The 24,621-nt window shown below is 43.1% G+C and overlaps 1 protein-coding gene across 1 annotated transcript; it reads left to right on the plus strand.

Moving 5' to 3' along the window:
* Window positions 1-1,047: 1,047 nt before the first annotated feature.
* On the plus strand, window positions 1,048-15,286 carry LOC121537840 (trophinin associated protein). The gene is made up of 15 exons (XM_041845443.1): window positions 1,048-1,194; window positions 1,490-1,595; window positions 1,772-2,066; window positions 2,306-2,972; window positions 3,167-3,291; window positions 4,646-4,697; window positions 4,837-4,974; window positions 8,954-9,085; window positions 9,285-9,433; window positions 11,378-11,432; window positions 11,552-11,631; window positions 12,407-12,502; window positions 12,645-13,158; window positions 13,298-13,503; window positions 14,435-15,286. Exons 2-15 carry the CDS (start codon window positions 1,534-1,536, stop codon window positions 14,498-14,500), a joined length of 2,637 nt encoding a protein of 878 aa, XP_041701377.1. The 5' UTR covers window positions 1,048-1,194; window positions 1,490-1,533; the 3' UTR covers window positions 14,501-15,286.
* The last annotated feature ends 9,335 nt before the right edge of the window (window positions 15,287-24,621 follow it).

Below are 24,621 nucleotides of genomic sequence, written 5' to 3' on the forward strand. Positions count from 1 at the left end.
AAATCAGTCAATTGAAATACATTCATTAGGCCCTAATCTATGGATTTCAAATGACACTGCCAAATTCTCTAAAACAACGTTGGAGGCGGCTTATGATAGAGAAGTGAACATTCAATTATTTGGCAACAGCTCTGGTGGACATTCCTTCAGTCAGCATGCGAATTGCGCGCTGCCTCAAAACGTGAGACATCTGTGGCATTGTGTTGTGTGACAAAACTGCACATTTTAGAGTGGCCTTTTATTGTCACCAGCACAAGGTACACCTGTGTAATGATCATGCTGTTTAATTAGCTTCTTGATATGCCACACCTGTCAGGTGGATGGATTATCGTGACAAATGAGAAATGTTAATTAACAGGGATGTAAACAAATTTGTGCACAAAATGTAAGAGAAATAAGCTTGTTGTGTGTGTATTGAATCATTCTGGGATATTTTGTTTCAGCTCATGAAACATGGGACCAAGACTTTACATGTTGTGTTTATTATTATTATTATTATTATTTTTATTTTTTATTATTTATTTTTTGTGTAAGAATCTTTAGGGATGTTAATAATTTCAGACCCCACTGTCCCTGTATAAGATGTCTATGAAAACAGTGGCATCATCCCACCATGTGAAATGGCAATGGCACATCATCATCAACCTCATCCTCATATCAATTTACATGGCATTGTTATTATTTCTAAGAAGCCCTGAAAATAGAAGTAAAATCTGAAAGTGGAAGCTCATCCGTATAGAAGAAATTGGAGGATTGGGGGATAAAAACTCGGCGATAGGATTTTATTGGGAAATATTAACTTTTTGAGGACAGCTCCACCACCGTCAAAACTCACAATCGAAATGTAAACGTAACCCCGGACCCGGGAGGGGGGGCAATCGATCAAGTTGTGAAGCTTCGTGCGTCGTTTCCATGGAGTTTTTTTTACAGGCTTGTTGTTGATTGGTCACGGGAAATACGGCCGCAGAATAAACTTTCGCAGCGATTGGCTTATGGTGTTTGTCGTTTAACCAATGAAAATACGTGCTTTTTACAAACTGACGCATGTCCAGGAAGTTTTGAGGTTGTCTTCTTCTCAGGCATGTTTTGTGGTGAAAACAGAGCAAAGTCTGGGATATATTTCATATTTTCTTCGAAATTTACAGAATACATTTTTGGAAGCAAGCCAACAATTCGCTATTTTGAAGTTTGCATGTAAGTAAAGTCAGATTATCTCTTGTCATGTCATGAATCAAGTAGTAAACTAGCAGTACCGTTTAAATTGTTCAACGTTTTGTGGTGTTTTTTAAGGAATAAGCTAGAAGATTGCAATGTCTTCTTTGCTTGCAAGAGATAAGTTAAGTTAGCTAGCTACAGTAAAGCAATCGAGCAATTCATCAATGTTGTTGCTGTTTTTATCTCTAAAAAGCGTAGCTATCAATACTCTCTTGCCAGCTGTGTTGGCTAGCATGCTGCGGTACAGAATTATGTTTACTAACATTTGGTTCAGGTTTGTTATTTACAGAACATTGTTGAACCTCTGAATGAGCCAACATGGATTCCTCTCAAGTACTGCGTCAGCAAAGTCAGAACAAAATCCTGAACGACCATTCAAGGTAGGCCTACAGAGTATGAACACAACTCGTCTATTGTGCGTTATTTTGGTGGTTGTGTCTCCCTAATGATGCATGGCCACTGTCTATAGCTGAACCTGAATTAAAAACAACACTGTGGATACACTGCCTGAAAAGTATATATGTCTACACTCTCTACATTGACTGTCCCTCTCCAGTCTCAACAGAATGACAGCAGACCCAAAGCCAGGCTCTAAACACCCATCTTTACCCCACCCTTCCAAACACCCCTCTGTACCCCACCCTTCCAAACACCCCTCTGTACCCCACGGCCATCCTACCAAACTGGGGTCTGAGAACAAGGACCCAGCAGCAGCCTCAGACAACAGTACCAAGCCCCCTGTAAGACCACTGGGCATCAGCAGGCTGCCAGTGCTGGCCAAGTCCCTGCCCCTTCAGACTCCCTCTGACTTCACCCTGTCACACAAGAGATGGGAGGAGAACTCTCTAGCAGTAAGGAACATCTTTTCCCCAATCAACTGCATCACTAAGGGCTGGTTTCCAGGACCCATATTAAGCATATTCCTGGACTAGAAAGCAGACTCACTGGGTATTAAACATTGAAAGTGCTTCTTAGTCCAGGATTAGGATTAATCTGGGTCTGGGAAACCTGCCCTGAATGTGTCTCTCCCAAGCACTACTTATCAGTGCTAAATAATAATTAGTTTCTGTATGTCTCTGTTTTCCTTTAGGGTAAAACCAAGAGGAAGAAACCAAACACCAAGCCTGTGCCTTTCAACTTCTCTAATCCCAAGGCCAACCGAATGGGGGCACAGAACCAGAGGGGACCGCTGGCTACTACTGCAAGGGCTGGTGCTCAACCCACCCAACCTGAAAGTACTTTTAGCATTGCTGGCCATCTAAAAACAAGACCCACATCAACCACTGCCACACTGCCCAGTACCGTCCCAACAACTCATAACAAGGCCCAATCAAAGTCAACTGTAGAGCTTGCTGCTCAAATCCCAACACATGCACTACACTTGGCAGCTAGAAAAGCAGGTCAAGGGCCTGGAGGCATCTTGCCACAGCAAAATAGAGAGACAGGGAAGCCTCATCTGACCCAGGCTCCCAGTGCTGCCACCTCCATGTCTTTGTCTCAACATCCAAAACTAAAAGCCCAGTCTTCTTCAGAAAATCCATTGCACGTATCTGGATTGGGACAACTTGGTCTTTCCAGACCTCCCAGTTCATTTGCTCACGGCTCAGGTCTTTCGTCCAGTGCTTTCTCAATTAGTAGTGCCTCCACTGCCTCAGCCCAGCCCACTGCCCTCAGTACGGAAGCCTGTAGGGGCCATTTTGACATGCTCAGCCTCAAAGATCCTTCCATGCCTGGGCAGTTACCAAGTAGTACCGCTGGTGAGAATGGTTTTTATTACCGATGGTATGATAACATTTCAGAGCTCAAACCTCCTCAGCCTCTCTCTCTCTAATACTATTAGGCCTATATAGTCTGTCTCTCCCCACTCTTTCTCTCTCTGCTTAGGCTCTTCATTTCATACATTTTCTTTTTGAAATTGTAAATGTGTTCCATTGTACTGTGTGTGTTCCAGGGAGTGTGGCGGCTGCCTTCCACTCTGACCCCTCTGCCCTACGTAGTATCCTCCAGAATGAGGGAGTCAGTGCAGCCAAGGTTTTTATGTCCAGCCGTCCCTCTACACAAGCCTATTACAACATGGTGAGTTGTCCTGTGGAATGAGGTACCAGGATTTTGGGTCGGTTATAGTGAGTTAGTATTTGTTTGTTTTCAAATAATGCCATAGCTACAGTGGGGGAAAAAAGTATTTAGTCAGCCACCAATTGTGCAAGTTCTCCCACTTAAAAAGATGAGAGAGGCCTGTAATTTTCATCATAGGTACACGTCAACTATGACAGACAAATTGAGGGAAAAAAATTCCAGAAAATCACATTGTAGGATTTTTAATGAATTTATTTGCAAATTATTAACAAAGCCTACCATCAGTAACACACTACGCCGCCAGGGACTCAAATCCTGCAGTGCCAGACGTGTCCCCCTGCTTAAGCCAGTACATGTCCAGGCCCGTCTGAAGTTTGCTAGAGTGCATTTGGATGATCCAGAAGAGGATTGGGAGAATGTCAGATGAAACCAAAATAGAACTTTTTGGTAAAAACTCAACTCGTCGTGTTTGGAGGACAAAGAATGCTGAGTTGCATCCAAAGAACACCATACCTACTGTGAAGCATGGGGGTGGAAACATCATGCTTTGGGGCTGTTTTTTCTGCAAAGGGACCAGGACGACTGATCCGTGTAAAGGAAAGAATGAATGGGGCCATGTATCGTGAGATTTTGAGTGAAAACCTCCTTCCATCAGCAAGGGCATTGAAGATGAAACGTGGCTGGGTCTTTCAGCATGACAATGATCCCAAACACACCGCCCGGGCAACGAAGGAGTGGCTTCGTAAGAAGCATTTCAAGGTCCTGGAGTGGCCTAGCCAGTCTCCAGATCTCAACCCCATAGAAAATCTTTGGAGGGAGTTGAAAGTCCGTGTTGCCCAGCGACAGCCCCAAAACATCACTGCTCTAGAGGAGATCTGCATGGAGGAATGGGCCAAAATACCAGCAACAGTGTGTGAAAACCTTGTGAAGACTTACAGAAAACGTTTGACCTGTGTCATTCCCAACAAAGGGTATATAACAAAGTATTGAGAAACTTTTGTTATTGACCAAATACTTATTTTCCACCATAATTTGCAAATAAATTCATAAAAAATCCTACAATGTGATTTTCTGGATTTTATTTTCTCATTTTGTCTGTCATAGTTGACGTGTACCTATGATGATAAATTATAGGCCTCTCTCATCTTTTTAAGTGGGAGAACTTGCACAATTGGTGGCTGACTAAATACTTTTTTCCCCCACTGTATGTTTGAGGTTGCATGTTGCAATTGAACCAATGGAATAGCAGCAAACATTCAAAGTATTTGAAAGAAATCAAATACTATTTGAACTCAGGTCTGGATGGTAATGATTTTTGCCAATGAACTAACTAGAGGTGTTCTTTTCTTTGCAGCCCCAGAGAGTATCCATCATGAAGAGTGGCCAGAAGACAGTGCTCTCTGCTGGTCATTGTAGTTTTTCTCTTGTGAATTTGCATTCCTTTATACTATGTAGATTTACAGGTGGAACTGTTTCATGTACTGGAGCATCTTATAAAAATACAATTTGCTGTTTGGTATACTTTATGTTCTTGTATTGCATTAGGTCCTGTCAGGAATGTTCAGTTCTATCCTGACCCTGCGGCCCTGGGCAGCATCCTGCAGAATGAAGGGGTCAGCTATCCTCTCCAGCCCCAGAGAGTGTCTGTCATGAAGGGTCGCCAGATGACAGCAGCTTCTGCAGGTCAGTGGTAGTACTACTGGACACATCGCAGATGTATGCAAATTGGCGCCAGAGGAGATGGCTGCCGTTTTACGGGCTCCTAACCAATTGTGCTATTGTGTGTGTTTTGTTTTGCGTTATTTGTAACTTATTTTATACATAATGTTTCTGCCACCGTCTCTTACGACCGAAAAGAGCTTCTGGATATCAGGACAGCGATAACTCACCTCGTACTGGACAAAGATTTTTTCTTTAACGAGTCGGACGCAAAGGATTTACTTCAGACACCCGACAAGGCCCACATCCCCGTCATTCGCAGGAGAAAGAGACTGAGATATTGGGGACGTAGGTCGGGGTGTCTTGTAAGGATCCGACGACGAGTGGGTAATCTGCCTCTACCATCAGTCCTATTAGCCTACATACAATCATAGAACAGCCGCTTTCGGTAAGACAAGGGGTGGCAGTCTGTGTATATTTGTAAACAACAGCTGGTGCACGAAATCTAATATTAAGGAAGTCTCAAGGTTTTACTCGCCTGATGTAGAGTATCTCATGATAAGCTGTAGACCACACTATTTACCAAGAGTTTTCATCAAATTTTTTCGTAGCTGTCTATTTACCACCACAAACCGATGTTGGCACTAAGACCGCACTCAATGAGCTGTATAAGGCCATAAGCAAACAGGAAAATGCTCATCCAGAGGCGGCGCTCCTAGTGGCCGGGAACTTTAATGCAGGGAAACTTACATTCGTTTTACCTAATTTCTACCTGCATGTTAAATGTGCAACCAAAGTGAAAAAAACTCTAGACCACCTTTACTCCACACACAGAGACGCGTACAATGTTCTCCCTCGCTCTCCATTTGGCAAATCTGACCATAATTCTATCCTCCTGTTTCCTGCTTACAAGCAAAAACCAGTGACTCGTCTTATGAGTTTCTCAGGTATCAAAGAATCAAGGATGCAAGAATATACTTAGACATTCTGTGGAGATTTCATACCAAGTATTTATTGAATCACGAGCTCGTGGGTTCATCTAACAAACGGACATGGCTTTGCCCTTCATCAGTTGAACTAACTTAACCAAGAAGACCCTCTACCTTATAGCCTTTATTACCCTTCTGCTGGCATACATCTGGCAAGTCTCCATGGGCACTCCCTGCCTTTGATGTTCATCACTTTTTACCCCAAGTCAGTATCTTAAACATCACTCATGCTATCCTAAACATCACTAATCTACCTTGACATAATGGAATGTAGACTTCATGGCCCCAAACCACTCATCTCTTAACTCTTCCTCTGTCCTCACAACACTATGGCATGACATCATTATACCATAAAAACATAATATCACTCGGTCAATAAAGAAGTGGTCAGATGACGCAGATGCTAAACTACAGGACTGTTTTGCTAGCACAGACTGGAATATGTTCCGGGATTCTTCCGATGGTATTGAGGAGTACACCACATCAGTCACTGGCTTCATCAATAAGTGCATCGATGACGTCGTCCCCACAGTGACCGTACGTACATACCCCAACCAGAAGCCATGGATTACACGCAACATCCACTTTCAAGGAGCGGGACTCTAACCCGGACACTTATAAGAAATCCTGCTATGCCCTCCGACAAACCATCACAGGCAAAGCGTCAATACAGGACTAAGATTTAATCGTACTACACCGACTCCGACGCTTGTCGGATGTGGCAGGGCTTGCAAACTATTACAGACTACAAAGGGAAGCACAGCCGCAAGCTGCCCAGTGACACAAGCCTACCAGACGAGCTAAATTACTTCTATGCTCGCTTCGAGGCAAGCAACACTGAAGCATGCATGAGAGCATCAGCTGTTCCGGACGACTGTGTGATCACGCTCTCCGTAGCCGATGTGAGTAAGACCTTTAAACAGGTCAACATTCACAAGGCCAGACGGATTACCAGGATGTGTACTCCGAGCATGCGCTCACCAACTTGCAAGTGTCTTCACTGACATTTTCTACCTGTCCCTGACTGAGTCCGTAATACCAACTTGTTTCAAGCAGACCACCATAGTCCCTGTGCCCAAGAACACTAAGCTAACCTGTCTAAATGACTACAGACCCGTAGCACTCACGTCAGTAGCCATGAAGTGCTTTGAAAGGCTGGTCATGGCTCACATCAACACCATTATCCCAGAAACTCTAGACCCACTCCAATTTGCATACAGCCCCAACAAATCCACAAATGATGCAATCTCTATTGCACTCCACACTGCCCTTTCCCACCTGGACAAGAGGAAGACCTACGTGAGAATGCTATTCATTGACTACAGCTCAGCGTTCAACACCATAGTGCCCTCACAGCTTATCACTAAGCTAAGGATCCTGGGACTAAACACCTCCCTCTGCAACTGGATCCTGGACTTCCTGACGGGCCGCCCCCACATTTACATTTACATTTTAGTCATTTAGCAGACGCTCTTATCCAGAGCGACTTACAGGAGCAATTAGGGTTAAGTGCCTTGCTCAAGGGCACATCGACAGATTTTTCACCTAGTCGGTTCGGGGATTAGAACCAGCGACCTTTCGGTTACTGGCACAACGCTCTTAACCACTATGCTACCTGCCGCCCCCAGGTGGTAAGGGTAGGTAACAACACATCTGCCACGCTGATCCTCTACACGGGGGCCCCTCAGGGGTGTGTGCTCAGTCCCCTCCTGTACTCCCAGTTCACCCATGACTGCATGGCCAGGCACGACTCCAACACCATCATTAAGTTTGCCAACGACACAACAGTGGTAGGCCTGATCACCGACAATGATGAGACAGCCTATAGGGAGGAGGTCAGAGACCTGGCAGTGTGGTGCCAGCACCGTGATCAAGACAAAGGAGATTATTGTGGACTACAGGAAAAGGAGGACCGAGCACACCCCCATTCTCATTGACGGGGCTGTAGTGGAGCAGGTTGAGAGCTTCAAGTTCCTTGGTGTCCACATCGCCAACAAACTATCATGGTCCAAACACACCAAGACAGTCGTGAAGGCACAACAAAGCCTATTCCCCCTTAGGAGACTGAAAATATTTGACATGGGTCCTCAGATCCTCAAAATGTTCTACAGCTGCACCATCGAGAGCATCCTGACTGGTTGCATCACTGCCTGGTATGGCAACTGCTCGGCCTCCGACCGCAAGGCACTACAGAGGGTAGTGCGTACGGCCCAGTACATCACTGGGGCCAAGCTTCCTGCCATCCAGGACCTCTATACCAGGCGGTGTCAGAGGAAGGCCCTAAAAATTGTGAAAGACTCCACCCTAGTCATAGACTGTTCTCTCTGCTACTGCACGGCAAGCGGTACCGGAGCTCCAAGTCTAGGTCCAAAAGGCTTCTTAACAGAGTCTAACCCCCAAGCCATAAGACTCCTGAACCGCTAATCAAATGGCTAACCGGACTATTTGCATTGATTTTCCCCCATCCACCCCCTCTTTTACGCTGTTGACACTCTCTGTTTATTATCTATGCATTGTCACTTTAACTCTACCTGCATGTACATATTACCTCAATTACCTCGACTAACCTGTGCCCCCGCACATTGACTCTGTACCGGTACCCCCTGTATATAGCCTCCCTACTGTTATGTTATTTTACTGCTGCTCTTTAATTATTTATTTTTATTTTTATTTTTTACTTATCTATCTTTTTACTTAACACTTATTTTTCTTAAAACTGCATTGTTGGTTAAGGGCTTGTAAGTAAGCATTTCACTGTAAGGTCTACACCTGTTGTATTCGGCGCATGTGACATACAATTTGATTTGTACTGCTGATATAGTGTTGACATTTAGGGCTATTAGCCGGTGTAAATGTTATACGTAGCACTTTTTTTTTTTTTTTTTTTTTTTTATACAATTTGCACTGAGCTGTTTGATTAGCCAGCCAATTCAAACCCCTACTCCGGCTCAATCTAGGGAAGCTGGGATAGGCTAGCAAGTCTCTAACCTTGTATGTGCTTGTATTGTTTATAGGTCCCGTAAGGTCTGTTCAGTTCTCCCCTGAGCCTTCCTCCCTCAGCAGCATGAATGAAGGGGTCAGCTATCCTCTCCAGCCCCAGAGAGTGTCTGTCATGAAGGGTCGCCAGAAGTCGGCAGCCTCTGCAGGTCAGTGGTAGTACTACTGGACGCATCCCCATCTTTGGGCAAGTTTTGAAGAACAAAGTTTAGAAATCCCAGCAATAAATTAGTACTGCTTCATAGTCATAATGCAAAATCATGCATTTTAAAGAAGCTTTATAGCTTCAAATGGTGAAGAAGAGGAAAAAAATGGTCAAACTATTAAGGCTGTAACTTTGTGTTCCAGGTCCAGTACGGAGTGTTCAGTTCTCCCCAGACCCTGCAGCTCTCAGCAGCATCCTGCAGAATGAAAGGGTGAAGGCTGGGAGACCCCTGGAGGCCACACCCCAACGCGCCTCTGCCTGTCCCTCTGGCAGGGGCACCTCCATCTACACTGTCAGTCACCTTTTGATCAATCAATTGATTGATTTAATAATAACAAAAATACATATAAAGCTGCTCCAGCCAGGGTGGAAACAACAGTATACATTACAATTCAGATTTAAAGCTGCAATATGTAACTCTTTGGACAACCCAATCAAATTCACATAGAAATGGGAGTTATATGTCATTCTTATTGAAAGCAAGTCAAAGAAGCGGTAGATCTGTTCTATTTGCACATTTTCTATGCTTCCCATTCGTAAGTTACGTTTTTGCATCTTTTACTTTTGGTTTTGTACACCAGCTTCAAACAGCAGGGGTTTGAATGGTCGTGAAAGGCCTGGAAAAGTAATGGCATTTTTAAATTGTTTTTTTCCAGGCCTGGAAAAGTTTAGGAAAATGATAAAATCCGAAAGGTTATGGAAATTAATTGAATTTGTGTTAATGTAATTTATTTAGCCACAGTTTTTAAATATTTTAACAGTCAAATAAAAATCAACATATCAGCCAGGCACGGAATTACACTTCAGCGCTTCTGCGTTTGCACGCATCACATGTGTACGAGACGAGTGGGCCGTTGCTCAAGGAAGAGAGGCAGTCGGACATTGCAGCAGCGGATAGGCCTAGCCTATAAAATATGGTAGAAAACAGACTAACTAGGTAGGTTGACAATTCAAAACATATATTGTACCCTCTAGTTAACTGTTAAGCTATAAATGTTTTCGTCATGTCATCAATGTCCCAAAAAACTTTCTACTGACACTCGCGAATGCAAAGTTGATTTACTTTTTTGAACGATTCATATGATTAATTTAAATTATTATTTTTGATGAGACGAACGATTCACATCGCTATTTGATTAGTTGGACTCGGTTCAATTGCCTTGAATCAGTTGAATCGAATCATGTGAATCAAAATAATTTGTGAATCGTGAACATTAATTTTTAGAAAAGATATTAGACCTAGCCTTTCTTTTGGATTATGTGGATTCAAAAGTTGTTTTGTAGATACTTTCAGTTGATTTGGGCATCCAATGTATGGGGCATTGTAACTCAATATATGATAGTCAGCCTGCAATGTAAACACTTCTAAGGTAGCTAAATATGACTGAAGAAAATGTGTGGGCTTGCTTCAGATTAATACAAATATTTGTAGCCTACTATAGCCATTTGATATTTTAATATATTAAATTAGTTAGTTATTTTAAAAAAGGCATCAAACGTATTTGGGTGTAATGTTGCAATGTTTTGCATCAAGGGTGGTTAACCATCCTCCAGGAGAGCTAATGGGTGTGCAGGCTTTTATTCCCCTTTAACAAACCACATTTTAGAAATTAGCTGCTCATCCGGACCTTGATAAACTGTCTCTGATGTGTTTGAGCAGGGCTTGATCAAATGCCTGCACACCCACTAGCTTTCCAGATTGAGGGTTGCCCAGGTGTTTTATATAGTTGCCAAACAGTTATTCTACTTTGTGGGATGTTAAGTGCCTTGCTCATAGACAGGAGATGGTACATGAGATCAGAGAGCAGCCTCCCAGTGTTGATACCACATTACTCTTACTTTTTTTATATGTACTGTACATAGAGGCCTCCAATTGTTGGTCATGGAAAAATTTGGTTGGAATGTCATGACTTTTCCATGACTTCTATCTATCAAAATGTGTGTGAACCCTGGCAGCTGAAAATACTTATGGAAAATATATTTCACAGCGGTTTAGATACAATGTTTCTCTACACAATGACTGCTTGTTTTGTCACAAACTGAAATTAGGCAAACTATTAGAATTTTAGCAACCAGGAAATAGCGGAGCGATTTCGGTGTATTGCACCTTTTTAAAGTCATTACCATGCTACGTCCTCATGTACCTACTTGTCATGTCTCCTTAGTGCTGCATGAAACAGGCAGCCACCTTCTACAGATGAATAACACAACATTCATGGGTGCTTTACCTTTCCAGGCACAGAGAGTACCCATCACAAAGTGGCACACTGAAGCACCTGGAGGACCTATGGGTACGTTGGTTATATGCTACCATTTTTATTGCCAAATCTCAACCAGATATTGACCTTTTTCTCCCTCTCCTCTTGGGTCTGCCTTATGACATGATCTATCTGTCTGTCCCTCTCCTCAGTGACGTCAGTCAGCCAGACCCCAGCCTTAAAGTGGACACCCCAGCGGGTCCCTGACACCAGGCATCAGCCCATGTCCATGGTCAGTATGTTCCAGTAAACCCCTGACTCTCATGTCCATGGTTAGTATGTTCCAGTAAACCCCTGACTCTTATGTCTTTAGATATTATAATTTTTTACTGTCAACACTAAAGTGGAAATATTCAGTATATGTTGCCCATGGTTCGTTCAATCAATCAATCAATCAAATGTATTTATAAAGCCCGTTTTACATCAGCAGGTTCAGAAACCCAGTCTAAAACCCCAAAACAGCAAGCAATGCAGATGTAGAAGCACGGTGGCTAGGAAAAACTCCCTAGAAAGGCAGAAACCTAGAAAGGAACCAGGCTCTGAGGGGTGGCCAGTCCTCTTCTGGCTGTGCCGGGTGGAGATTATAAGAGTACATGGCCATTAAGGCCAGATTGTGCTTCAAGATGGGTCAAATAATAATCACAGTGGTTGTAGAGGGTGCAACCGGTCAGCACCTCAGGAGTAAATGTCAGTTGGCTTTTCATAGCCGAGCATTCAGAGGTCGAGACAGCAGGTGCGGTAAAGAAAGGGTCTTAAACAGCAGGTCCGGGACAAGGTAGCACGTCCGGTGAACAGGTTCCATAGCCGCAGGCAGAACAGTTGAAACTGGAGCAGCAGTACGACCAGGTGGACTGGGGACAGTCAGGAGTCATCAGGCCAGGTCCTAGGGCTCAGGTCCTCCGGGATGGGAGGGAGAGAGAGCAAATTAGAGGGAGCATACTTAAATTCACAACCCTGTTATTGCCAGCACCATGGATGCTCTAACTCACTGAGCCATCTTCTTTCAGAGGAGGCTCCTGTCTGCCCACCAGACCCCCTACTCAGGCTCTCCCAGACTCAGGGGCCTCCAGGGCCACAACCGAGATCTGGAGACATGCAAGGAGGTGAGGAGGGGGGCTAACAGGTGGCATTTACTTGCCACGATTGTGATGGGTTGACATACTTTAGTTGATTGCAGTGTTTGTAAATCGCTCTGAATAAGAGTGTCTGCTAAATGACTAACATGTAAATGTTTGTGTGGGGCAGGAGGTTGTCCAGAGATTGTTTAAGGAGACTGAGGACCAAGAGGAGGAAGAACGGACAGACGGTGTGGCATTGGATCAAGATCCTGCTGAGACGCGAGCAGACCAACAGCTGGCGAAGGAGGAGGAGCAAAGCAACACAGGAGGACGACTCCAGACTTTCTTCCAAGCCCCACACAGAGAATCAGTCATTTTCTTCTCAACTGGCAAGAAGCTGCACAGAGCAGCTCCAGCACACGAACAGGAGAGCCCTGTGGCCGGATTTCTGGAGCGAGGTGGGCCCCTGGAGCGAGGTGGGCCCCTGGAGCGAGGTGGGCCCCTGGAGCGAGATGGGCCCCTGGAGCATTGTGCTGCAGGGGCCAGAGCTGCAGGAGCACAGGAGGCGATGGACCGCCTCCCACTGCAACCAGAGTTAGACAGAGCCTCTGCACCAGAGATCCCTGAAGTCACAGCTGCAGTCTCAGACCTGACCAGGTTGACCAACCTCTCAGCCTTTGTCCCCCTGAGCCAGCCCAGAGGTAGGACTCAGTCAGTATATACTAGCTGACTGTGCTTCTGCTTGCTCTTTGGAGTCTAATCCAGGTTGATCCAACTGATTATGCAGAAAGGGCTTTATAAATACATGTTTAATCGATCTGTAACCATGTATCGTTGCAGGTAGTATTATGTTCCCAAAGAGCGGTGCTCTGAGTTCTGCTACAGCCTTGCTCCGCCGGCGCCTCCCCCTTCTGAAGGAGCTACGTCTTGACGAGGAGGTGGCCACCTACACCTCCTCCCCAGCCCTTCCTCCCTCATCCTCCTGGCCCCAGCAGACCCGCTGTGGAAACCCTGTAGCAGCAGCCCTGTATCTCCAGGACTATGCTGTGAGTTGGGTATCATCGTTTAGTTTACATACAGTTGCAGCCAAATATATTGGCACCTTTACACTTTTTTGATATCATTCCCTATTTCTTCTAAAATAAGTTCAAATTGAAAACTTTTTATTTAGAAAATTAGGACAAATGGCATGGACAATATTATTGGCACCCCGGAGCTAACTTGGTTGCACAGCCTTTGGCCAAGATAACTGCAGACAAACTCTTCTTGTAGCCATCAATGAGCTTGCTGCACCTTTCAACTGGCAATTTGGGCCACTCTTCAGCAGAAAACCGCTCTAATTATTCAATGTTTGAGGGGTACCCTCCACCAACTGCTGTTTTCAGCTCTCGCCGTAGGTTTTGGATGTGATTCGGATCTGGACTCTTCGCTGGCCACTCCAGAACAGTCCAGCATCTCTTCTTGAACCATTCCAGGGTGCTTTTTGATGTGTGTTTTGGGTCGTTGTCTTGCTGGAAGACCCAGAACCTTCAATGGAGACCCAGTTTTTGGACACTGGGTTGAACATCAATCTGCTGATTTCGTTGAAGGCCCCCAGTACCAGAGGCAGCAAAGCAATGCCACAGCATTATTGAACCTCCCACATGTTTAATTGTAGGGAGGGTGTTCTTTTTTCTTCAATTTCAACTTCATTTAGAAGAAATGGGGAATTATTTAAGAAAAGTGCAAGGGTGCCAATACATTTGGCCGCAACTTTATTAGTCCTATAGGCATTTATCTATAGCCTCGGTTTCTAGGATTCCTCCAGCAGCCGATTGATAAACAACACTTGGTAGGATAGCATCGTGAGACCATCCAACCTACAGATGAGGATTCATGTTCATTGTGGATTAATCAGAAGAGCATCATTGATCATGTTGCGATAGTTCAAAGTATTGATATTATTTTCCTGTTCTTCCCATCCTTTCCTCCTTTCAGAGTTTTCAGCCAATTATCTTGGTCCCCTCGTCTACTTCCTGCTCCTCTCCTCTCAGGGAGAGATGATGACTGTTGCACTGAGAACGTTTTTGTCTTATTTTTTTGTCTGGTCTATTTTACTGATGAGAAGAAAGATCCATAACGGATTGTTAAGCTGTCTTTAAGGAGTGTTTCCGAACCCTGTTATAGCCAGCTTAGCTTTGAGAGATCCACGTCTTACGTACTGACTGGTGTCACACTTACATAATATCTGTAGGTCTTACCAATGTGTATTACTGCTCAAAATGGATACTTTTCCAAAACGTAACATACCAATGTTCAATAACGTATCAAGTTAGCAACATTTTTACCACATTGGCATGCACTGGCTATATAATGCTAATAATCATTTTATTTTTGAAAGTATTACAGTATGCAAGATATCCAAGAATTATACATTTTAAATTTTGATTGGAATCAGAAACTAAGTTGACAGTGTACAACAATTGGTGTCCAAAAATCATTGTTGGTAGGTTCCAATGATTGAAATCAATGTTGGTAGGTTCCAATGATTGAAATCAATGTTTTTAGAGTAGACTACTGGACCCATTGGGTCACTATGGGGGAATTGTTGACTTAATCAATGTTACAATATTTTATTTATTTATTAGATCTTGCAGAAATACGGAAGTTAAATTTTTATTGACACAAGTCGAATTTTCATTGACACTTTTTAGAAAAACAAACACCGTATGGTTCTACTGTTTGCATTGTTTCATGTTGTGTATATATAGTGACATTAAACACTAAATGAGGCCCAAATCAGATCGTCTAGATTTGTACAGTGTTTATAATAAATGTATATAAACTTTCTTTCATGATGTGTAAGACTATATTATTTCTGTCATATGATGCATGTTTTGTGAGTTTTATTATGACATGGTAGTGAAGCCCGTTGGAAACGGCCAGGTAGCCATGGAAACGGCCAGGTAGCCATGTACTGTAGCAGAGTTGTTTAGGTTTTGTTGTACACTGTCAACTACAGTAGTCTGTAAAAATTCTGATGTACGTTGTCAACTAGAGTAATCTCGCAGAGACAGACAAGTGGTTCATTAATTTTTATTTAAGTCAACATTCCTATTACATAACCAGAGATGAACGCCCTGGCCCGGCCTTATGAAGAACAGCAGCACGTTTTAGGGGGTCAGTTTGTTCCCATAATGAATAGTATTTGGAATGCAAGGTGATTTGTAGATAATTGACTGCACAGTCCGACTGCAATGTTGTGATCAGAATAGTATTTCAGCTGTAACTTACACCATTGCCTACCCTACTGCATAGAGATCCTATGAAATTACTGTATGTAATTATATGGGCTACTGTACCTCTTGGAAGGTCTCATGATTTCCTTCATGTGTCCTCATCTGGACTCTTTTGCCTCGCAACATAATACTGGAAGAGACTAAAATGTATTTGAATACTGTCTCACATTCTTAGAATTTCCAGTTGTCCATACTCCTTAAATTAGAGTTAGAAAATACTGTATAAGTATAAAATACTGTATGCTTAAATTACAGTAAAGTGTATATATGTGACATGTAAGGATAACACTATTTTGAAGCCAAGATCAATGATATAAAGAGTGATGGAAAAAAAACTTTGTAGTACTTTAAATGAAATTATGGGCATAAAGACAAATTCAACTCCATCTTTCATCATCAGATGGCTTTTTCATCACAAAAACATTTAATGTTATTTGAATGATTACTTAATTGACAAAGTGGGCAAACTTAGGCAGGAAATGCCAAAAAATGAACAGTGAGCCATCGTATTCATGCATTAAAAAACAAATAATTAAAGAAAATGCATTGTACGTTAGAATTTTGTAAAGTTAGTGTGGGAGAGGTGGAAAAATTATTGTTATCGATCAATAATGACAAACCTGGCATTGACAACTTAGATGGAAAGCTACTGAGGATGGTAGCTGACTCTATGGCCACTCCTATCTGTCATATCTTTAATCTAAGTCTAGAGGAAGGTGTTTGTTCTCAGGCCTGGAGGGAAGCCAAAGTCATTCCGCTACCCAAGAGTGGTAAAGCAGCCTTTACTGGTTCAAATAGCAGACCTATTAGCTTGCTGCAAGCCCTTAGCAAACTGTTGGAAAAAATGGTGTTTGACCAAATACAATGCTATTTCTCTGTAAACAAATAGACAACAGACTTTCAGCATGCTATGTACTGCACTGACAAAAATGACATGATTGGTTGAAAGAAATTGCTAATAAGAAGATTGTGGGAGCTGTACAGTCGTGGTCAAAAGTTGGTTTTCACAATGTTTGCTGCTTCAGTGTTTTTAGATATTTTTGTCAGATGTTACTATGGTATACTGAAGTATAATTACAAGCATTCGATAAGTGTCAAAGGCTTTTATTGACAATTACATTAAGTTTATGCAAAGAGTCAATATTTGCAGTGTTGACCCTTCTTTTTCAAGACCTCTGCAATCCGCCCTGGCATGCTGTCAATTAACTTCTGGGCCACATCCTGACTGATGGCAGCCCATTCTTGCATAATCAATGCTTGGAGTTTGTCAGAATTTGTGGGTTTTTGTTTGTCCACCTGCCTCTTGAGGATTGACCACAAGTTCTCAATGGGATTAAGGTCTGGGGAGTTTCCTGGACATGGACCCAAAATGTTGATGTTTTGTTCCCCGAGCCACTTAGTTATCACTTTTGCCTTATGGCAAGGTGCTCCATCATGCTGGAAAAGGCATTGTTCGTCACCAAACTGTTCTTGGATGGTTGGGAGAAGTTGCTCTCGGAGGATGTGTTGGTACCATTCTTTATTCATGGCTGTGTAGTTAGGCAAAATTGTGAGTGAGCCCACTACCTTGGTTGAGAAGCAACCCCACACATGAATGGCCTCAGGATGCTTTACTGTTGGCATGACACAGGACTGATGGTAGCGCTCACCTTGTCTTCTCCGGACAAGTTTTTTCCGGATGCCCCAAACAATCGGATGGGGATTCATCAGAGAAAATGACTTTACCCCAGTCCTCAGCAGTCCAATCCCTATACCTGTTGCAGAATATCAGTCTGTCCCTGCTGCCATTCCTGAGCAAGCTCTGCACTGGTGGTGCCCCGATCCCGCAGCTGAATCAACTTTAGGAGACGGTCCTGGCGCTTGCTGGACTTTCTTGGGCGCCCTGAAGCTTTCTTCACAACAATTGAACCTCTCTCCTTGAAGTTCTTGATGATCCGATAAATGGTTGATTTAGGTGCAATGTTACTAGCAGCAATATCCTTGCCTGTGAAGCCCTTTTTGTGCAAAGCAATGATGACGGCACGTGTTTCCTTGCAGGTAACCATGGTTAACAGAGGAAGAACAATGATTTCAAGCACCACCCTCCTTTTAAAGCTTCCAGTCTGTTATTCTAACTCAATCAGCATGACAGAGTGATCTCCAGCCTTGTCCTCATCAACACTGTCACCTGTGTTAACGAGAGAATCACTGACATGATGTCAGCTGGTCCTTTTGTGGCAGGGCTGAAATGCAGTGGAAATGTTTTATTGGGATTAAGTTCATTTTCATGGCAAAGAGGGACTTTGCAATTAATTGCAATTCATCTGATCACTCTTCATAACATTCTGGAGTATATGCAAATTGCCATCATAAAAACTGAGGCAGCAGACTTTGTGAAAATTAATATTTGTGTCATTCTCAAAACTTTTGACCACGACTGTACTGTTAGATTTCAGTGCAGCCTTTGATATTATTGACCATAACCTGTCGTTTTATGTCTTTTCAACCTCTGCCATATCGTGGATTCAGAGCTATCTATCTAATACAACTCAGAGGGTTTTCTTTAATGGAAGCCTCTCTAATGTCAAAAAGGTAGGGTGTGGTGAACCGCAGGGCAGCTCTCCAGGCCCTCTACTCTTTTCTATTTTTACCAATGACCTGCCACTGGCATTGAACAAAGCCTGTGTGTCCATGTATGCTGATTATTCAAACAAAGCAACCACAACTAATGAAGTCACTGAAACCCTTAACAAGTAGTTGCAGTCAGTTTTGGAATTGGTGGCCAGTAATAAACTGGTCCTGAACATCGTATTTGGTACAAATCATTCCCTAAGCTCTAGACCTCAGCTGAATCTGGTAATGAGTGGTGTGGCTGTTGAACAAGTTGAGGAGACTACATTACTTGTAGATTAATTGGTTGTAAAAATGGGGAGAGGTCTGTCCATAATAAAGAGTTGCTCTGCTTTTTTGACACCACACTCCAATAAGCAAGTCCTGCAGGCTCTAGTTGTATGTTATCTTGATTAGTGTCCAGTGATATGGTCAGGTGCTGCAAAGAAAGACCTAGTTAAGCTGCAGCTGGCCCAGAACAGAGCGGCACGTCTTGCTCTTCATTGTAATCAGAGGGCTGATATCAATACTATGCATGCCAGTCTCTGTTGGCTAAGAGTTGAGGAGAGACTGACTGCATCACTTCTTTTTATAAGAAACATTAATGTGTTGAAAATTCCAAATTGTTTGCATAGTCAACTTACACACAGCTCTGACACACACACTTACCCCACCAGATATGCCACCAAGGGTCTTTTCACAGTCCTCTGTAGCTCAATTGGTAGAGCATGGCGCTTGTAACGCCAGGGTAGTGGGTTCGATCCCCGGGACCACCCATACGTAAAAATATATGCACACATGACTGTAAGTCGCTTTGGATAAAAGCGTCTGCTAAATGGCATATTATATTATATTAAGAAGGCGTACAGTATTTTATAGAGCCATTATTGCATGGAACTCCCTTCCATCTCATATTGCTCAAATGAACAGCAAACCTGGTTTCAAAAACAGATAAAGCCTCTCCTTTATTTGACCTAGATATTTTGTTTGTATGTATTGATATGTAGGCTATGTGTGCCCTTTTTAAATGTATGTAGTTATGTCCTTGAGCTGTTCTTGTCTATTAATGTTCTGTATTATGTCATGTTTCATGTTTTGTGTGGACCCCAGGAAGAGTAGCTGCTGCTATCGCAACAGCTAATGGGGATCCTAATAAAATATAAAATACCAAAAATACAGAGGGGACTCTGCCATCACTGCCATGTTATATTGGTTTAAAAGCAGCATAGCAACTTTGCTTGTTCATTCTGCATTATGTTACATTTGTAATTTGGAGTGGTTAAAAGCAGCATTTATGTCCAAGGCAATTAGCTACTCTCACTTCCTAATCCCGGGGGTGGTTTGTGGTGTAGTTTAAAACTATGAAATAACATATATGGAATCATGTAGTAACCAAAAAGTGTTAAACAAATCAAAATATATTTTATATTCTTCAAAGTAGCCACCCTTTGCCTTGATGACAGCTTTGCATACTCTTGGCATTCTCTCAACCAGCTTCACCTGGAATGCTTTTCCAACAGTCTTGAAGGAGTTCCCACGTATGCTGAGCACTTGTTGGCTGCTTTTCCTTCACTCTGCGGTCCAACTCATCCCAAATAAGAAATGACAGTCCATCATTACTTTAAGACATGAAGGTCAGTCAATCTGGAAAATGTCAAGAACTTTGAAAGTTTCTTCAAGTGCAGTCGCAAAAACCATCAAGCGCTATGACGAAATTGGCTCTGATGAGGACCACCACAGGAAAGGAAGACCCAGAGTTACCTCTGCTGCAGAGGATAAGTTCATTAGAGTTACCAGCCTCAGAAATTGCAGCCCAAATAAATGCTTCACAGAGTTCAAGTAACAGACACATCTCAACATGAACTGTTCAGAGGAGACTGCGTGAATCAGGCCTTCATGGTCGAATTGCTACAAAGAAAGCACTACTAAAGGACACCAATAAGAAGAAGAGACTTGCTTGGGCCAAGAAACATGAGCAATGGACATTAGACCCGTGTAAATCTGTCCTTTGGTCTGATGAGTCCAAATTTGAGATTTTTTGTTCCAACCGCTGTGTCTTTCTGAGACGCAGAGTAGGTGAACGGATGATCTCCGCATGTGTGGTTCCCACCGTGAAACATGTAGGAGGAGGTGTGGGGGTGCTTTGCTGGTGACAATGTCGGTGATTTATTTAGAATTGAAGACACACTTAACCAGCATGGCTACCAAAGCATTCTGCAGCGATACGCCATCCAATCTGCTTTGCGCTTAGTGGGACTATCATTTGTTTTTCAACAGGACAATGACCCAACACACCTCCAGGCTGTGTAAGGGCTATTTGACCAAGAAGGAGAGTGATGGAGTGCTGCATCAGATGACCTGGCCTGGGCAATCACCCGACCTCAACCCAATTGAGATGGTTTGGGATGAGTTGGACTGCAGAGTGAAGGAAAAGCAGCCAAGAAGTGCTCAGCATATGTGGGAACTCTTTCAAGACTGTTGGAAAAGCATTCCAGGTGAAGCTGGTTGAGAGAATGCCAAGAGTGTGCAAAGCTGTCATCAAGGGAAAGGGTGGCTACTTTGAAGAATCTCAAATATAAAATACAATTTGATTTGTTTAACACTTTTTTGGTAACTACATGATTCCATATGTGTTATTTCATAGTTCTGAGTAGGTGTGTCCAAACCTTTCACTGGTCCTCTATATATATATATATATATATATATATATATATATATATATATATATATATATATATATATATATATGTATTTGTTATCTTTTTTTTTGTCTTTTATTTTAGATAACACATTTTATTTAGTCAAATATTATATCTGTTTAGGCTTCTTGCGGTCAATTTGCGGTCTATAAATTATTTGTAATTTAGAAAAAATCGTCTTTCAGATTAATCTAGTTGATGATCACTGCTCTACAGTATTACACTACTCATATTTGTGCTGCTACCATGTTGTGTTGCTACCATGTTGTTTTCATGTTGGGTTGCTACCTTGCTGTGCTGTCGTGTGTTGCTGCCATGCTATGTTGTTGTCTTAGGTCTCTCTTTATGTAGTGTTGTGTTGTCTCTCTTGTTGTGATGTGTGTTTGGTCCTATAGTTATATATATTAATTATTTTAATCCCAGCCCCCGTCCCCGCAGGAGGCCTTTTGCCTTTTGGTAAGCCGTCATTGTAAATAAGAATTTGTTCTTAACTGACTTGCCTAGTTAAATAAAAATATATATATATATTTGAAATGAACTCTATCTCTCGCTGAATCAGCAAGTTTCTTAGAAGACACTTACTGTTCTTGGCATACTGTATATTAAATCACACCGCATCTCCGTAGGAATGCTGTTCTAGGATTGGTTCCCCCCCATTCCATATATAATCTTATTCATTATTATCTCAGAGGGAAAACTGATCCTAGATCAGCACTCCTATTCTGAGACGAATATATAAAACCTGTTTGTACCATCTTGCCAACTCCTAACGGTCATTGTCATGTGAAACACCATAGGACTTGGAAAGACCGCACAAACAGATACAGTATATATACAAAAGTATGTGACCACCCCTTCAAATGAGTGGATTCAACTATTTCAGCCACACCCGTTGCTGACAGGTGTATAAAATCGAGCACACAGCCATGCGATCTCCATAGACAAACATTGGCAGTAGAATGGCCTTACTGAAGAGGTCAGTGACTTTCAACGTGGCACCGTCATAGGATGTCACCTTTCCAACAAGTCAGTCCGTCAAATTTCCGCCCTGCTAGAGCTGCCCCGGTCAAATATAAGTGCTGTTATTAAGAAGTGGAAACGTCTAGGAGCAACAACGGCTCAGCCGCGAAGTGGTAGGCCACACAAGCTCACAAAACAGGACTGCCGAGTGCTGAAGCGTGTAACGCGTAAAAACCGTCTGTCCTCGGTTGCAACACTCACTACCGAGTTCCAAACTGCCTCTGGAAGCAACGTCAGCACAATAACTGTTCGTTGGGACCTTCATGAAATGGGTTTCCATGGCCGAGCAGCCGCACACAAGCCTAAGATCACAATGCGCAATGCTAAGCGTCGGCTGGAGTGGTGTAAAGCTTGCCGCCATTGGACTCTGAAGCAGTGGAAACTCGTTCTCTGGAGGGATGAATCACGCTTCACTATCTGGCAGTCCGACAGACGAATCTGGGTTTGGCGGATGCCAAGAGAACACTACCTGCCCAAATGCGTAGTGTCAACTGTAAAGTTTGGTGGAGGAGGAATGAGGGTCTGGGGCTATTTTTCATGGTTTGGGCTAGGCCCCTTAGTTCCAGTGAAGGGAAATCTTAACGCTACAGCATACAATGACATTCTAGATGATTCTGTGCTTCCAACTTTGTGGTAACAGTTTGGGGAAGGCCCTTTCCTGTTTCAGAATGACAATGCCCCCGTGCACAAAGCAAGGTACAGTGGGGAGAACAAGTATTTGATACACTGCAGATTTTGCAGGTTTTCCTACTTACAAAGCATGTAGAGGTCTGCAATTTTTATCATAGGTACACTTCAACTGTGAGAGACGGAATGTAAAACAACAATCCAGAAAATCACATTGTATGATTTTAAAGTAATTAATTTGCATTTTATTGCATGACATAAGTATTTGATCACCTACCAACCAGTAAGAATTCCGGCTCTCACAGACCTGTTAGTTTTTCTTTAAGAAGCCCTCCTGTTCTCCACTCAATACCTGTATAAACTGCACCTGTTTGAACTCGTTACCTGTATAAAAGACACCTGTCCACACACTCAATCAAACAGACTCCAACCTCTCCACAATGGCCAAGACCAGAGAGCTGTGTAAGGACATCAGGGATAAAATTGTAGACCTGCACAAGGCTGGGATGGTCTATAGGACAATAGGCAAGCAGCTTGGTGAGAAGGCAACAATTATTAGAAAATGGAAGAAGTTCAAGATGACGGTCAATCACCCTCGGTCTGGGGCTCCAAGCAAGATCTCACCTCGTGGGGCATCAATGATCATGAGGAAGGTGAGTGATCAGCCCAGAACTACACGGCAGGACCTGGTCAATGACCTAAAGAGAGCTGGGACCACAGTCTCAAAGAAAACCATTAGTAACACACTACGCCGTCATGGATTATAATCCTGCAGCGCACGCAAGGTCCCCCTGCTCAAACCAGCGCATGTCCAGGCCCATCTGAAGTTTGCCAATGACCATCTGGATGATCCAGAGGAGGAATGGGAGAAGGTCATGTGGTCTGATGAGACAAAAATATAGCTTTTTGGCCTAAACTCTACTCGCCGTGTTTGGAGGAAGAAGAAGGATGAGTACAACCCCAAGAACACCATCCCAACCGTGAAGCATGGAGGTGGAAACATCATTCTTTGGGGATGCTTTTCTGCAAAGGGGACAGGACGACTGCACCGTATTGAGGGGAGGATGGATGGGGCCATGTATCGCGAGATCTTGGCCAACAACCTCCTTCCCTCAGTAAGAGCATTGAAGATGGGTCGTGGCTGGGTCTTCCAGCGTGACAACGACCCGAAACACACAGCCAGGGCAACTAAGGAGTGGCTCCGTAAGAAGCATCTCAAGGTCCTGGAGTGGCCTAGCCAGTCTCCAGACCTGAACCCAATAGAAAATCTTTGGAGGGAGCTGAAAGTCTGTATTGCCCAGTGACAGCCCCGAAACCTGAAGGATCTGGAGAAGGGCCAAAATCCCTGCTGCAGTGTGTGCAAACCTGGTCAAGACCTACAGGAAACGTATGATCTCTGTAATTCTAAACAAAGGTTTCTGTACCAAATATTAAGTTCTGCTTTTCTGATGTATCAAATACTGATGTCATGCAATACAATGCAAATGAATTACTTAAAAATCATACAATGTGATTTTCAGGATTTTTGTTTTAGGTTCCGTCTCTCACAGTTGAAGTGTACCTATGATAAAAATTACATGCTTTGTAAGTAGGAAAACCTGCAAAATCAGGCAGTGTATCAAATACTTGTTCTCCCCACTGTACATACAGAAATGATTTGTTGAGATCGGTGTGGAAGAACTTGACTGGCCTGCACAAAGATTTGATCTTAACCCCATCGAACATCTTTGTGATGAATTGGAACGCCTACTGCGAGCCAGGCCTAATCGCCCAACATCAGTGCCCGACCTCACTAATGCTCTTGTGGCTGAATGGAAGCAAGTCACCACAGCAATGTACCAACATCTAGTGGAAAGCCTTCCCAGAAGAGTGGAGGCTATTATAGCTGCAAAGGGGGGACCAATTCCATATTAATGCCCATGATTTTGGAATGAGATGTTCGACGAGCAGG

Source organism: Coregonus clupeaformis, chromosome 24 (genome assembly GCF_020615455.1).
Source record: "Coregonus clupeaformis isolate EN_2021a chromosome 24, ASM2061545v1, whole genome shotgun sequence".
Taxonomy (NCBI): Eukaryota; Metazoa; Chordata; class Actinopteri; order Salmoniformes; family Salmonidae; genus Coregonus; species Coregonus clupeaformis.

Excerpts from the sequence above, each read along its gene's own strand:
- LOC121537840 (XM_041845443.1), top strand. The coding sequence starts at position 1,534 with ATGGATTCCTCTCAAGTACTGCGTCAGCAAAGTCAGAACAAAATCCTG. Across the intron at positions 3,292-4,645 it reads CACAAGCCTATTACAACATG|CCCCAGAGAGTATCCATCAT; the intron begins GTGAGTTGTCCT and ends TTTTCTTTGCAG. Across the intron at positions 4,698-4,836 it reads GAAGACAGTGCTCTCTGCTG|GTCCTGTCAGGAATGTTCAG; the intron begins GTCATTGTAGTT and ends GTATTGCATTAG.